The sequence below is a fragment of the Miniopterus natalensis genome, chromosome 19 (assembly GCF_054644295.1).
Source record: "Miniopterus natalensis isolate mMinNat1 chromosome 19, mMinNat1.hap1, whole genome shotgun sequence".
NCBI classification, from domain to species: domain Eukaryota; kingdom Metazoa; phylum Chordata; class Mammalia; order Chiroptera; family Miniopteridae; genus Miniopterus; species Miniopterus natalensis.
In genome coordinates this window covers 14,618,253-14,631,257 of record NC_142099.1, presented here as the reverse complement: position 1 = coordinate 14,631,257, position 13,005 = coordinate 14,618,253, and the positions used below count along the sequence as shown (strand labels likewise).

At 50.0% G+C, this 13,005-nt stretch overlaps 1 protein-coding gene across 11 annotated transcripts in view; it reads left to right on the top strand.

The window, feature by feature from the left end:
- Window positions 1–13,005, top strand: part of ARHGEF11 (Rho guanine nucleotide exchange factor 11) — an 89,358-nt gene that overhangs the window by 66,207 nt on the left and 10,146 nt on the right. For all 11 annotated transcript variants that reach the window (XM_016221419.2, XM_016221416.2, XM_087827998.1 and 8 more), the window contains 14 exons: window positions 2,725–2,851; window positions 5,529–5,708; window positions 5,793–5,840; window positions 6,059–6,246; window positions 6,554–6,700; window positions 6,978–7,057; window positions 7,201–7,326; window positions 7,873–7,990; window positions 8,853–9,031; window positions 9,647–9,722; window positions 10,028–10,195; window positions 10,950–11,040; window positions 11,759–11,884; window positions 12,323–12,384. In XM_016221419.2, the coding sequence (XP_016076905.2) occupies window positions 2,725–2,851; window positions 5,529–5,708; window positions 5,793–5,840; window positions 6,059–6,246; window positions 6,554–6,700; window positions 6,978–7,057; window positions 7,201–7,326; window positions 7,873–7,990; window positions 8,853–9,031; window positions 9,647–9,722; window positions 10,028–10,195; window positions 10,950–11,040; window positions 11,759–11,884; window positions 12,323–12,384 (1,716 nt within the window). The remainder of the gene's footprint in view (window positions 1–2,724; window positions 2,852–5,528; window positions 5,709–5,792; window positions 5,841–6,058; window positions 6,247–6,553; window positions 6,701–6,977; window positions 7,058–7,200; window positions 7,327–7,872; window positions 7,991–8,852; window positions 9,032–9,646; window positions 9,723–10,027; window positions 10,196–10,949; window positions 11,041–11,758; window positions 11,885–12,322; window positions 12,385–13,005) is intronic.

The following is a 13,005-nucleotide window of genomic DNA, read 5'->3' as shown; positions in this document are numbered from 1 at the left end:
AGACTCCTCCCCAGGTGCAGGTAGAGCTCTTCCTGGCCTTGCTCAGAGGCCAGACTTCTAGGCCCTCCCACAACTGTCCCACGGTCTGAGGCCTTCCTCTTTCATTCTGTCATCTCCACTGATGAGTGCCAAACATCCAGGATTTTATAGAAATGAGGGAAACCCTCGCACGCTGAAATGTCCTGCACAGATTCCTCAGATTTTTATTTTCCATTGAAATAACAAAAATCCTCATTTTTGAAGGTTATATAGGGTTATTTATTTATTTATTTTTAGTAAATAATGGGTCTTCAGCAGTTTTTCTTTGGGGTACTTTTAATTTATATCACCTACTTTGCTTAACCCCTTCAGTGTAGTACCTCCATCTCTTTGACTCTTAATTTTGCCAGCACTGTATAACTACAGCAGTTAAAAAATAATGACCCTAATATCTACCCTAGTATGTGTAGTGCCTATTATCTATCTTAGAACCTATATATTAAAACATATATACACAATACACATTAACCAAAGAAGCTTAGAACCTAGAATTGGACAAGTTCATTGCCCATCAGTGAGGTCCATATTGCATACAATTAAGTGATTAATATGTTTAGGTTCTGCAGTAAGTCTACAGAGGAAGATAGCAGTGGGATGCAATCAGGAATTTATTCTTTTGCTAGAATTCATTTTTTGTAAAAGTGGCAATTAAAAATAATGATCTATAATTTTTTTAAATTATTAAATTCCTAAACTCATTATGTAGTTTTAAACAACAAAAATTATTATTGAAAAGTGATTATAAGAATGACCTTGAAACCCAGGCCCTTAGTTTTTAACACATACTTTATCCCATCTGCCCTGCCCAGGGAAGGCATGAGGCTTTAAGAGACTGAGTATCCATGCCCAGGCTGCTCACTTTGTGTCAGCCTGAGAGCAGACAGGAAGGCCCAGGATGGAGTTGCTGATCCTAAGGTTAGGATCAGGGTGCTGTATATCCACCATCTCTTTGAGTCTGATCTTTCCATTATAATTTTATGATTTGGTTTGTGTTCTTAAATTCCCAGGACACCAGACATATCTGTCTTCATATCTAAAGATCACACACCCACCAAAGCCAGAAAGCCTTCATATTGAGTTTTGCCATTTAGGATCATCAACTATTGCCCCTGTTTATTAGTGAAAATATCTTATTGTTAGTAACATAGTATACTTTTATTTAGATTTATCATTATTTAGATAATAGAGGAAGGAGAACAGAGGGTTCTAGTGAAACTTTGCTCTTTTCAAAAGTGTGCTACTTCCCACCAGCTTTTCCCCTGTACTGTGGGTTTTTCAGTTATACCATTTCTCAGGGCCACACCTGTTTCTTGTCACAGCTAGGACATAACTATATCTCAAGGACAGAGGGGCGTTTTCCAAGTGACCCATGGGAGGGGGAACAGTGGACTCAGCCAAGCTCCATCATCACCCAGTCAGGGCAGCTCAGGGCTGTGGCTACACAACTGACTCTGGCTCCTGCCATTGCCCCAAGGCCCAGACTCACCTTCCATTTGGAACAAGCCAGTCTGGCGCTAAGCTCCTAAATGGGAGTGATGGTGATACCCCTACTCCTGTCACATACACACAGCCACCTATTAGGCAGTTTTAGAAAAATATTACCCTAGCTACCTGCCTAAAAGATATGAAGTTGTGAGCTTTGAGGAGACCAGCTAAATGTTTTATCTGTTTCCTCTGGCTTGGAAATTTTCTTACGAAACTGGAGTTTTGATACACAGGAAGATTTGTAAGTTGTACATGTAGATATCAGAATCTGAAGCATGGGTGGGACACCAGTCAATGTGGTTAGGATCAGGGCTGAGCCCACTGGGGTATCTGCCTTGCCTTCCTGGTCCCTGGACCCTTCTTGTTGGTCTCAGGCAGAGCAGCATTTCCAGCCCAATTCCTATTCTGATATCACTGAACTTGGAACTGAGCTAGTTGACTTTGAAGATGAGAGCCACTGAGCCCCTGGGCCAGAGATGTCTTCTCCAGGTCTCTGCACGGAATCACACGTGCTTTTTTTACTCTCTTATGTGCCCTGTCTGCTTCTTTGAACAAGAAGAGCTGTCTCTTGCCTTAGTTTTGAAAAGGGGCTAGAATGTTAAACCAGAGAACATCTCTTCTTTGTTCCTCTTAAGACACCTCCTCCCCACTGATAATAAAGTGTTTGATTCTTTAATGATGGACCAGGGGTGAGGGCTTGGGAAGCAGAAAGAATAGGAAGGAGAGTTAAGGAAGAACAGAAATCATGAACTCTAATTAAAAGTAATATAAATTTGAAAAATGCTTGATGTAATTTGGTACCATGGCCAGATTACACGTAGATATGTTTTTGGTCCTCCTAGCTATTTTTTTTAACCTGTATGTGGCTCTTGGGAAAAACCTACTCACAATTTTCAAGCAGAAGAATCATTGTAATAAAGAATATGAGAGTCAGAAGAAATATCCATAGAATATATACTTCTAAACCTCTCATTTTGCAGATAAGAAAGAGCAGACCCAGAAAGGTAGAGGGGCTTCCCATGCCATGCTGCATGTCAGTAGAAGAGCCAGGACTAGACTGTGCCTCCTATTCTTAGCCCCACACTGTTTTCACCCATGCTTGCTCATTGCTCTGTCTCCTGGGTTAGAGGGGAGCGAGAGTCCTGAGACGTTATCCTTGAACAGAAAGCAGAATGTCCTTCATTGTTTTTCTGCTTCTAGTTAAACCAGGCAATGTGAGGAACATCATTCTGCACTTTGAGAACAACCAGCAGTATGATGCCCCAGAACCTGGGACACAGCGACTCTCGACAGGAAGCTTTCCCGAGGACCTCCTGGAGAACGACAGGTAGCAGTGGCTGGATGGGGCTTGCCACTGCCCAAGGAGGGGCACATGGGCAGGGTTTGGAGCTAGGGTTTGATTCCAGCTACTTTAGCCCCTCCACTAGACTATGAGAGTCCCACTGTGGAACTCTCTCCCTCCCCCCACCTTCCCATCCGGATATCTTCAGAAGACATAATATGTGTTGGCAGAGAGAGAGCAGGGTCCCCACCTTCCAGCCCAGGAACCACATGCCTTTAAAATTTCCTTTGGATTCACCCCCGGCTTCTTAGCAGCCTTTATCCCAAGAATGAGCTAGATTATATTATGAAGCAGCTAATCAGGAAATCCTAAGTGACAAGGCTAGAGGAGACTATGAAGGGAGAAGGGAAGTCCTTGGAAGTCAGGTAAAAGTCTTTGATGCCCATGAGGAAGAAAGCTGGAGATGAGGCTCTGCTGGGAGCTTCAAAGGCAGATGTTAGAATTGTGAGCATCAGATGTCCTTATCCACAAAGAGGCACAAAGTTCACCAATTCAAAACGAATTGCTCTTTTCAAGAATAAAAAGAAATTGTGGCATCTCTCATAGTCTCCATCTTTGGCCAGATTCTACCTAGAACCCTTCTCTGGTATTGAACACACTCTTGGACTTGTTCTTGACTGCGGCGTAACAACAGTCAAGTCATGTCTGAAACTCTACAGCCAACACTTAAGTGAAATTTGCCTGTAGTTGGAAATATCCTTGCAAAGTTCTTAAGTCACCCTTGAGGTATAGTAGTGTGATCTTCTGTATACAAAAATAATGCTCGTGTGCACTCAAGCCTGAGCCACTGGGCTGGACTAAATAAAGACAGGTGCAAAGGCAAGCCAGTAAGTAGCAGCCTTCACAGTCAGACCATTTACCTCTGACATACCTAATTATCAAACTACATGTGGGACATTCCTGCTTGTATGCAAGGTTACTCCTTTCTGGTAAGTTTAATACATGTTAAATGATTTTGCCAAATGAGAATTAACAAAGATTTAGGGAAGATAAAAGTTAGATTTGTACTGATAGGCGCTTGAGTTTTAGTATTACTGAGTACATTAAATATACAAATCATGTAATTGCTGGGTAGGCATAGTCTTGTAGACTATCAAATACACAACTGTAAGTTATATCAATGTTTTGAGAAAATACTTGAGGCCTTTTGCAATCCTGTATTCTTGAAGTTGCTGGGTGTATTTGCCCCAAGACAGTCACCAGGGTCCTAAATTTACCCTCAGCAGAAGCCTTTGGATTTGGTGACTAAGCTCAGAGGATATCATAGATACTTAGAAGGTATCAGAAGCCCCTGATTCTAGAAGGCAGTACTCTAGGAATTTCTGGCCAGAGTTGGGTTACATGCCTCACTTCTTGATGGGAGTGCTGTTCCCTTATGGGCACTTAAAGGAAGTTGCTTAGCTCTGCAGCCCCAGTAACCTCACTGGATGAGGTTTGTTGTGCTAAAGTGACCCATTGGGGGGCACTGATGAAAGTGTTTTGTGGTAGTCTGGGTTGGAATTGTTCTAACAGATTTCAGGGGTGAGTTCAGTAGGGGATCAGCGGGCAGTGTGGTTTCTAACCCTGCAGACAAACCCTCAGGATGCTGGGGGAGGCTTCATGTAGATCCTTTGGCAGTTTGGAGACACATGATGAATGGAGAGCAAGCCATTTGGCTCCTTCTGTTTAGCGTCTTGCTGTGCTCTTAAGAGCTCTCCAGACTCTACAGGCCTCCTGTGGTCCTAGACACATGGCAGGATGTGGATTAGTAATAGTGTCAACAAAGAAGCAGCCCAGCAGGGTTGAGTGGGGAGGCAGCATCCTGGGCAGCAAGGGTTCAGAGATGCTGGCTATCTCAGGGTAGATGTGCTGCAAGACTTGGAAAAGAGCAACACCCACTTGTCAGCATCTCATCAAGCCCCAGAGATACTCAGTGGCCAAGCCCGGCAGGCCAGGGAGCAGGGTCCTGACAGTCAGTAAGCAGGCTCCTATAAGTGCGCTCCCAAGCTGGTCTGCTCCCAAGAGAGGAAATGGAAGCTTAGGAAGGATCTATCAAGTTAAGAATGGAAGAAATCCACATTACAGCTGGAGGGGTAGGGATCTATCAGCAGATAGAATTTTCTGGCAGGCAGTGTAGAGAATGCTAGAGTGAGTGTGTAAGACAGTGCCTGTACTTCCCTCATAAAAGATACTGTCAAAGAAAGGATCTGCCTCAAGCAGAGTCCACAGTGGGAGCTGACCTATTCCATAGGAGGGGGCAAGATGAACTGACCACGAGATGCTGAGAGGTGGTCAGGGTGGAACCTGGTCCCTGATGAGAGACTTGAGTGTCCACAGCTTTCCTGACTGGGGCCTGGTTTCTTTGGCATTAGAACACACTGCAAGTTTGATTCTGTTAGTCCCAGATTTCACCTTCTTGTTAGAATCCCTTTCTGATTGGTCATGAGCAAGGTGAGAGGCTCTGTCCATCCTAGGGTGGGGAGAGGGAGAACTTTGTAGGATAGCAGTAGTAGTTTATCATTAGGAAGCGTCTTCCATCTAGGAAGTTTTGGTGAATCTCGGTGTTTGGGCCTTTTGTGCGGGTGGGGTGGAGAATCTGCACCATTGAGGCATCCTTGAAATGGGGCAGCAGATGAAGCTGGCCAGGACACTGGAGCCTAAGGTCTCTCACCCTTTTCCCCAGCTCACGCTCAGAGATTCGTTTGGGCCGCTCTGAGAGCCTGAAGGGTCGGGAGGAGCTGAAGCGCTCTCGGAAGACAGAGAATGTGCCCCGCTCTCGCAGTGATGTTGACATGGATGCTGCTGCGGAGGCTGCTCGCCTCCACCAGTCAGCCTCATCATCTGCCTCCAGCCTCTCCACCAGGTGGGCAGGGCTTGGGTAGCTCGGCCCACTGATACTGCAAGGGCAGGAGCAGAGGGTTTCTGATAGCTGACATTCTCTCCACAGGTCTCTTGAGAACCCAACCCCTCCCTTCACCCCCAAAATGGGCCGCAGGTGAGTGATGGGTGCAGTAGTACCTCTCTTTGGTGTCCGAGTTCCAGCCATGTTCAGCTGTTCCTCTCACTGGAGTGGTTGGTTAGGTGTGCTTCTCCTCTCCGTGGCCTGCTCCTTTCCAGTGGGCATGTGGCAAGCAGGTTGGGCAGGAGAGGAAAGGACAAACCCAAGTGTGAGTTTTTCCTTCGAGTAAAGCTACGCTGCCCGTTTTCTCCCAGGAGCATTGAGTCCCCCAGCTTGGGGTTCTGCACAGATGCCCTCCTCCCTCACCTCCTAGAGGATGATCTGGGCCAGCTGTCTGACCTGGAGCCAGAGCCAGACACCCAAAACTGGCAGCACACCGTGGGCAAGGACGTGGTGGCTGGGCTAAGCCAGAGAGAGATTGATCGGCAGGAGGTCATCAATGGTAAGAATGTGTTCCACCTTGCCCGTTTCCACTAACTTGTGTGGGAATAGGTGCAGAGCACCCAAGATGCAAAGGGTGGTAAGGAGCAAGTGGGTGGGGCCCTGGGGACAGGCCCAGGCCCTTGTTGATTCTGTAAGGAATGCCTCAGTTCTGACCCTTGGGTGAGGGAAAAGTTCATGTACAATTTGAAAACAATGCTCAATTCCCCCCAAAATAAAGTGGTTTGAGGGGGTCGCTGTAGTGACTCTGGATACTTGCTGATATGTTTTCGCCCTGTCTTTCTGCTCCTGTCTCAATCCCTGCTCAGAGCTGTTTGTGACAGAGGCTTCTCATCTACGTACACTCCGGGTCCTGGACCTGATCTTCTATCAGCGAATGAAGAAGGAGAACCTGATGCCCCGGGAGGAGCTAGCCCGTCTCTTCCCCAACCTGCCCGAACTTATAGAGATCCACAGTGAGGAGACGTCCTCCCCGCCCGACTCCCTCCCCCTCCACACCCCTCTCTGGCTAGCCTTCAGGCTTCTGTTCCACTTATACCTGCATGCCGGGACTTCCCTGTGTAGATAACCCTCACCAAATCCTCTTTGGTGAGAGAGCTTGTACAGCCTGAAGCCAGCATTCCAGTTCCCCCCACAGTGTACTGGTTTCCAGACCCTTTCCCACAACACTGCTGTCAGAGATCCCCTGCAGTTCAACCCCAGGCCTTTCTGTTTCTTTTCCCTTTGCCCCAGATTCCTGGTGTGAAGCCATGAAGAAGCTCCGGGAGGAGGGTCCCATCATCAGAGAAATCAGTGACCTCATGCTGGCTCGGGTATAGCTACAAACTTCCCCTCCTTGGAGGAAAGGGGGAGGTCATTACCCAAGGCATGAAAATGTGACAAAGGAGGAGATGGGGAAGGACCAGTACCAGGTAGGGATGTGATGATGCCTGCCCATGTCCATTCTGCCTCTCAGTTTGATGGCCCCGCCCGAGAGGAACTCCAGCAAGTGGCCGCCCAGTTCTGCTCGTACCAATCCATAGCCCTGGAGCTGATCAAGACTAAGCAGCGGAAGGAGAGCCGATTCCAGCTCTTCATGCAGGTGTGTTCTTGGCCATCCTTCCACCTTCTCTCATTGCCACTAAAAGCCAAGTCAGTCATCTCTTAATAAAGTTGGGGCAGGGTTAGATCTCTTGAACTTCCTTCCTGGCCTCCAGCTCCAAGCACCCCTGCCCCTTCTCTCTGCCGGGGAGGATAATCTGAACTCCTTGCACCCATCTGCACCCTCCCTCACGCCACCTCTCCAGAAACACTGACATTTTCCCACTCTCAAGACAGAGACTGCTGTTTGCTGAAAGGAATACTAGATAAGCAGTCATCAGGTCCTGCTCACCTGTTTACTGTCTATAAAGTGGGAATAAGACCTGCTCTATGCGGCTCGTTTGACCATATCCCTTCCGTGCGCTTTTGTCTCCCTGCCCCCACATACCTTTCCGTAAATATTCAAGGAAGAAGCTGCCATCGCTGTGCTCAGTCACCCTCTGGAATTAGAACCTATTTGGCATTTTCACACCAACCCAGGTCCTGAGCCCATAAACCAGCTCATGATCCCAAGTTGACAACTTCCTCTGTGCCTCCTTTCATCTAGGAGGCCGAGAGCCACCCTCAGTGCCGACGGCTGCAGCTGCGGGACCTCATCATCTCTGAAATGCAGCGGCTGACCAAGTACCCACTGCTGCTGGAGAGCATCATCAAGCACACGGAGGGTAGGGCTGGGTGAGGGGCTAGCGTGTGAGGCAGCAGCCCTCATGTCAGACCCTAGTCCCAGCACTGACTTACGTTGTGACCTTAGAAAGTCACTTGACCTCTCTGGTCTTGAGGGTCTTCATCCCTGCCTGGTTATGGTCAGTCTCAGAAAGCAGATAATGATTGTAAATGTGCTTTGGGAAAAACAAGGTGCACAGCAGTGGCAGGAGGTGAGGGCTGCCTCTGGCCCGTGCGGTGCCTTTGGGGACAGCATCTGAGTGGACACAGGTTGGCCCACGTAGGACACCTTGGATCCCCTGATGATCATGGTTTCACACCGGGGCCGTGACTGATTTTAGTCCCTGTTTTCCCCACACACACTGGATACCTCTGTGCAATGCACAAAACACACAACCATATGTGGTAACTAGAGGAGTAGGGACCGTGCTGAGTAAGGGGGTCTGACCCGTTTTTCACTGTTCCTGGGACCTCAGGCATCTTTCACCACTCTTGAATTTGGATATTGGAGTCAGGGTATACAAGTGTGAGGATCCTCAGCTTAATTGAATAGTTATTTCCAAAGGCACAATCACCGCAGTCACCCCCATTCTCTGTTCCTGTCCCCCCACATCTGTAGAGCTGGTTGTGGGCTAGGCAAGGATTCCCAAGAGCTATCGGTGTCTTCAGAGCAGTAGTCTGAACTCCAATGACCCTCAGTAAAATAAAACGTTACAGGAGGTCCTCAGATTAGGCAAGGGTGGCGTATCTATACCCACATCTACAGTGGGCCAGTAACCATGGCTGTAAGTAGCCAGGTGACAGCTGACTCGTACAGACTTCTCAGGAGGAGACCCCGACTACCTCCTCTATGCTGATTGGTAGGTGGCACTTCTGAGCACGAGAAGCTCTGCCGGGCCCGGGATCAGTGCCGGGAAATTCTCAAGTATGTGAATGAAGCAGTAAAGCAGACAGAGAACCAGCACCGTTTAGAGGGCTACCAGAAGCGCCTGGACACCACCTCCCTGGAGAGGGCCAGCAATCCCTTGGCAGCAGAATTCAAGGTAGGCTGCAGAGGTAGGAGGCATGGTTAGCTCCCCACCCCCCCGCCACACACACTCATACTTCCTGGGCGCCCTAAAGAGAACAACTCTGGTCAGTGCCTAGAGAGTGGGATGCAGGAGACGTGGGCCTGTCTGGTAGGATGGCGTAGTGGGGCCCTAGAATACACATGCCTCCTATTACCATTGTCAGTCCATCCCCAGACAGAAATGGGCAGACAGCCCCACCAATGAAGACTAGATGTTAGACTCAGCCCGGAAGAGCAGGGGGTGGGAGTTCAAGCTTGAGGTAAAGGTAAAGATCCTTTGGGAGGGAATAAAGCTGAAGGGATGGGCAAGTAAAGCAGAGAGTGATCTTAGGAAGGTGGATGACATGGGATACGGGGTGGATGAGAGACCCAAGCCAGAGCTATTGGCATATCCCCCAGTACAGCACAAGGCACATGACTTTGTAGTGGCCTCTTTACTTGTCTGTGTCCCTCACAAGAGGGTAAGGGCAAGGACTCTTTCCTGCCACCACTGATCCCAAACACCTTAGCATGGTGTCTGGCACATAGTAGGTTCTTGAATACTTGGTCGAATGAATGAACAAATGAACAAATGGTTTCTCTTTAACAGAGCCTGGATCTTACAACCAGAAAGATGATCCATGAGGGGCCTTTGACCTGGAGGATCAGCAAGGATAAGACCCTGGGTACATGCTGGGGCGGGGTGGGGGGACAGTGCTGGGGCCCAGGGGCAATCTGTGGTAGGCTGGGCTGCCCCAGCACTTCCCTCCCCAGAGCATGAGTTCTGGAACCTGGTGCTCTCTAAAGGGGTAGTGAGGGAGCCAGGAAGCAGCTTAAAACATAAGTGGGCACGAGAGCCCAGACTCCTTAAGCACAGCGTGGGGAGTACCGAAAAGAAGGGGGCCAGGCGTTCCAGAGTCTTTGGTGACCCATGTGTTGATGATGGAGGCATGGCAACTGGAAATGCCTCACAAGCACCACCCACTCCCAGACCTCCATGTGCTGCTGCTGGAGGACCTCCTTGTGCTGCTGCAGAAACAGGACGAGAAGCTGCTGCTCAAGTGCCACAGCAAGACAGCTGTGGGCTCCTCAGACAGCAAGCAGACCTTCAGCCCCGTGCTCAAGCTCAATGCCGTTCTCATCCGCTCCGTGGCCACAGGTACTGTGCGGAGACAGTCCCAGCTGGCCTGGGCCCTGGGGCCATGATCACTGTTACTCATGCCCAGTGAGCAACGAGTGATGCAGGGTCAATCTGGGGCCTTACAGAATATATAGGTCTTGATCCATCTAAGCAAGAGGGTGTGATCCAAGATTGGGTAGGATGGTAGGTTGGGTGGGGACCAAGATGAAGATAACCTGGTGCAGACAGGAGGGGATGTGAGCACCCAGGACGGGCTAAGGAGATGTAGGCAGGATTGGGAAGGATAGGGCTGGGTAGAGAGGAGTGATGAGCAGAAGACTGCAGCCTCGCAGTACAGAGCTGAGTCCAGCGGACAGACGTTTCAGTGAGCAGTGGAGGGTGCACGGGAAAGGGCTTTGGAGCAGGAGGCCGGCAGCCACATTCTCCGGCTCACTCTCCTCATCTATAATGTGGGGGTGACACCTACCCTACCTCTGGGGGGATCAAAGCACTGATGGGCATGAAAAATTTACCCCACACGTCAGCCTTTGCTGTTAGGAAAGCAGGGGGGTAATGGGTGGCCCTGAAAGATGCCATTAGGGGCTCCAGAATTGCCTCTGTCCCTTGTGAGTAGGTCCCGAGTGGTTCTGATGACCCATGTCCGTTTTACGCTACATTTTTCATTCGTATTGAGGGTCAATGCTTTGAGTCCTCACTCTGTCACCCTGGCCCAGGCCGGAGTCAGGCCTCTGCCACCTCCAATGGAGTGCCTTCTACCTTCATTTCCTCACAGATAAACGGGCCTTCTTCATCATCTGCACCTCCGAGTTGGGCCCACCCCAGATCTATGAGCTGGTGGCATTGACATCATCAGACAAGAACACGTGAGAGTCAATTCAAGGGGCACACGTAACTGCCGTCTCTTAGGGACCAGGGTGGTGTGTATGAGGACAGAGGACAGTGAGGCCAGGGATGGGCCCCAGAGCAGTCAGAGGACAGGGCATTGGGCAGGGCAGTTGGAGATAAGCTTGTAGGGTCACCATCCCTGCCCTGTAAGCAGTGATGGTGAGGAGTGCCCAGCAATCTCCCATCCATTTTGCTCTTCTTTCCTTGCTCTGGCCCCATCCCCTTCTGCTTGGGTTCGCTTCCCTTTCCCCATCACGTGTTTTAAATCCACACATTCTTCTCAGATGTTCGCCTCTGGGCCCCTCATCCCTACCCTGGTCATTCATGGACCCCACGTCCCCTGACAGTAGCCAGCTGGAGGAGGCCTGGTGCAGTAGGACACAGATTAAGTCAGGCAGTTTCTCAGCTTCAGGGTTTTCATCTGTAAAGCGTGGGGGTATTGACTTTTTGTTGAGAGAACAGATAGAGAGTGCTCAGCACAGAGTGTAACAGGGTTGGTGTTCAGTCATTGGTAGCTGCAAGTAATAGAGCCACACAGGAGCAGTCAGCCAGGACTGTGGGAAGGTGGGGACCTGCCGGGCCAAGTGTCCCTGGGGCAGAGTGTGGAAAAGGCTTCAAGGCTCTGGGCAGTGGGGTCAGCAGGGGAGCTACTGTGTGCCTGGCTCTTGTCCCATCACCGTCCTCTCTTCCTGACAGGTGGATGGAACTCTTAGAAGAAGCTGTGCAGAACGCCACCAGGCACCCAGGAGCTGCCCCGACGCCTGTCCATCCCCCACCCCCAGGTCCCCGGGAGTCAACCCACCGGAGCCCCAGGTCCAGCAGGTGCTTAGCCCTACAGGCCCCCCTGCTTCCCCAGTCCAAGCTCCTTGTTTTCTGCTGTTCCTGTGCCTTCACCTCTGGGGAAGGACAGCCTCAGCAAACAGGTGTTAGCTGGCATATAGAGAGACATACCCACACCTCTGCCTTCCCTCCCTGTCTGCTGTCCCCAACAGCCCCACATGGCTCTCGTGGAGGCTACACCTAAAGTGTGTGTTGGGGGGGGGGGGGTAAAAGCGGAGACAAGGAGAGGCTTGGCCGGCACCCACCCTCCTCTCCAGGCTGCCATTCAGACAGCAGGTGCTGAAACCGAGCACCTTCCTGGACCCTGCACCTTCATTGCCCATTCCCATTCGGGAGGCCAGTGTGGAATTTCATGACCTCTGGCTGGCAGAGAGCCAGCATTCCCAGCAGGTGATCTCTGCCTGCTCTTTCTCCCTGCAGGGTAGGACTGGATGACTCAGAAGTATTTCAAAGTGAACCAGAACCAGAGGAGCTCCCTGGAGGTAAGTGTCTTTGTGGGAGACAACCCCAGTCCTTTTTTTTTTTTCTTTTTTTTTTAACCCCAGTCCATTTTTTGCAGGCACAGGTAGGAAGGTGGTCAGAGGTGGGGTGGGGGTGATGGGAGGGATCCATCAGGGCCAGAAATGTGAGGTTTTGATAAGAACAGATTAAAAATGGAGGAAGAAAGCACCTGGGCCAGGAAGGAAAACAGACTTAAGCAAGTGTAGACTAGCTCACTTGAGCAGAGGTTGCAAACCTGGCTCACTGGGTGACAGGAGGAAGAGAGGGACATTTGGGAGCCTGGGACATTTGCTTCCACCAGGCAGGTAACTAGTGGAGATGAGACGCAGGCAGAAACTGTGTTGGGGAGCACATTGTGCAGGAATCATCAGGGCTGGGGAGGGGGAGCTCAGAGGGCTCACGACAGTTACTGGAATGAAACTGGCAGAGGCAAGAGGGCCCCAACCAATTCTCACTGATAGTTTGTATGTGAAATAGCTTGCTTAGGGTCTTGGGTTTAGGGAGAGATCTCCCTGGGTAAACAACCTGGCTGTGTCCCTTTCTGTTTCTTGTGCTTAGAATGCTTTTCTTCGTAACTTCCGCACCTCCTTCAAGTCTTACCT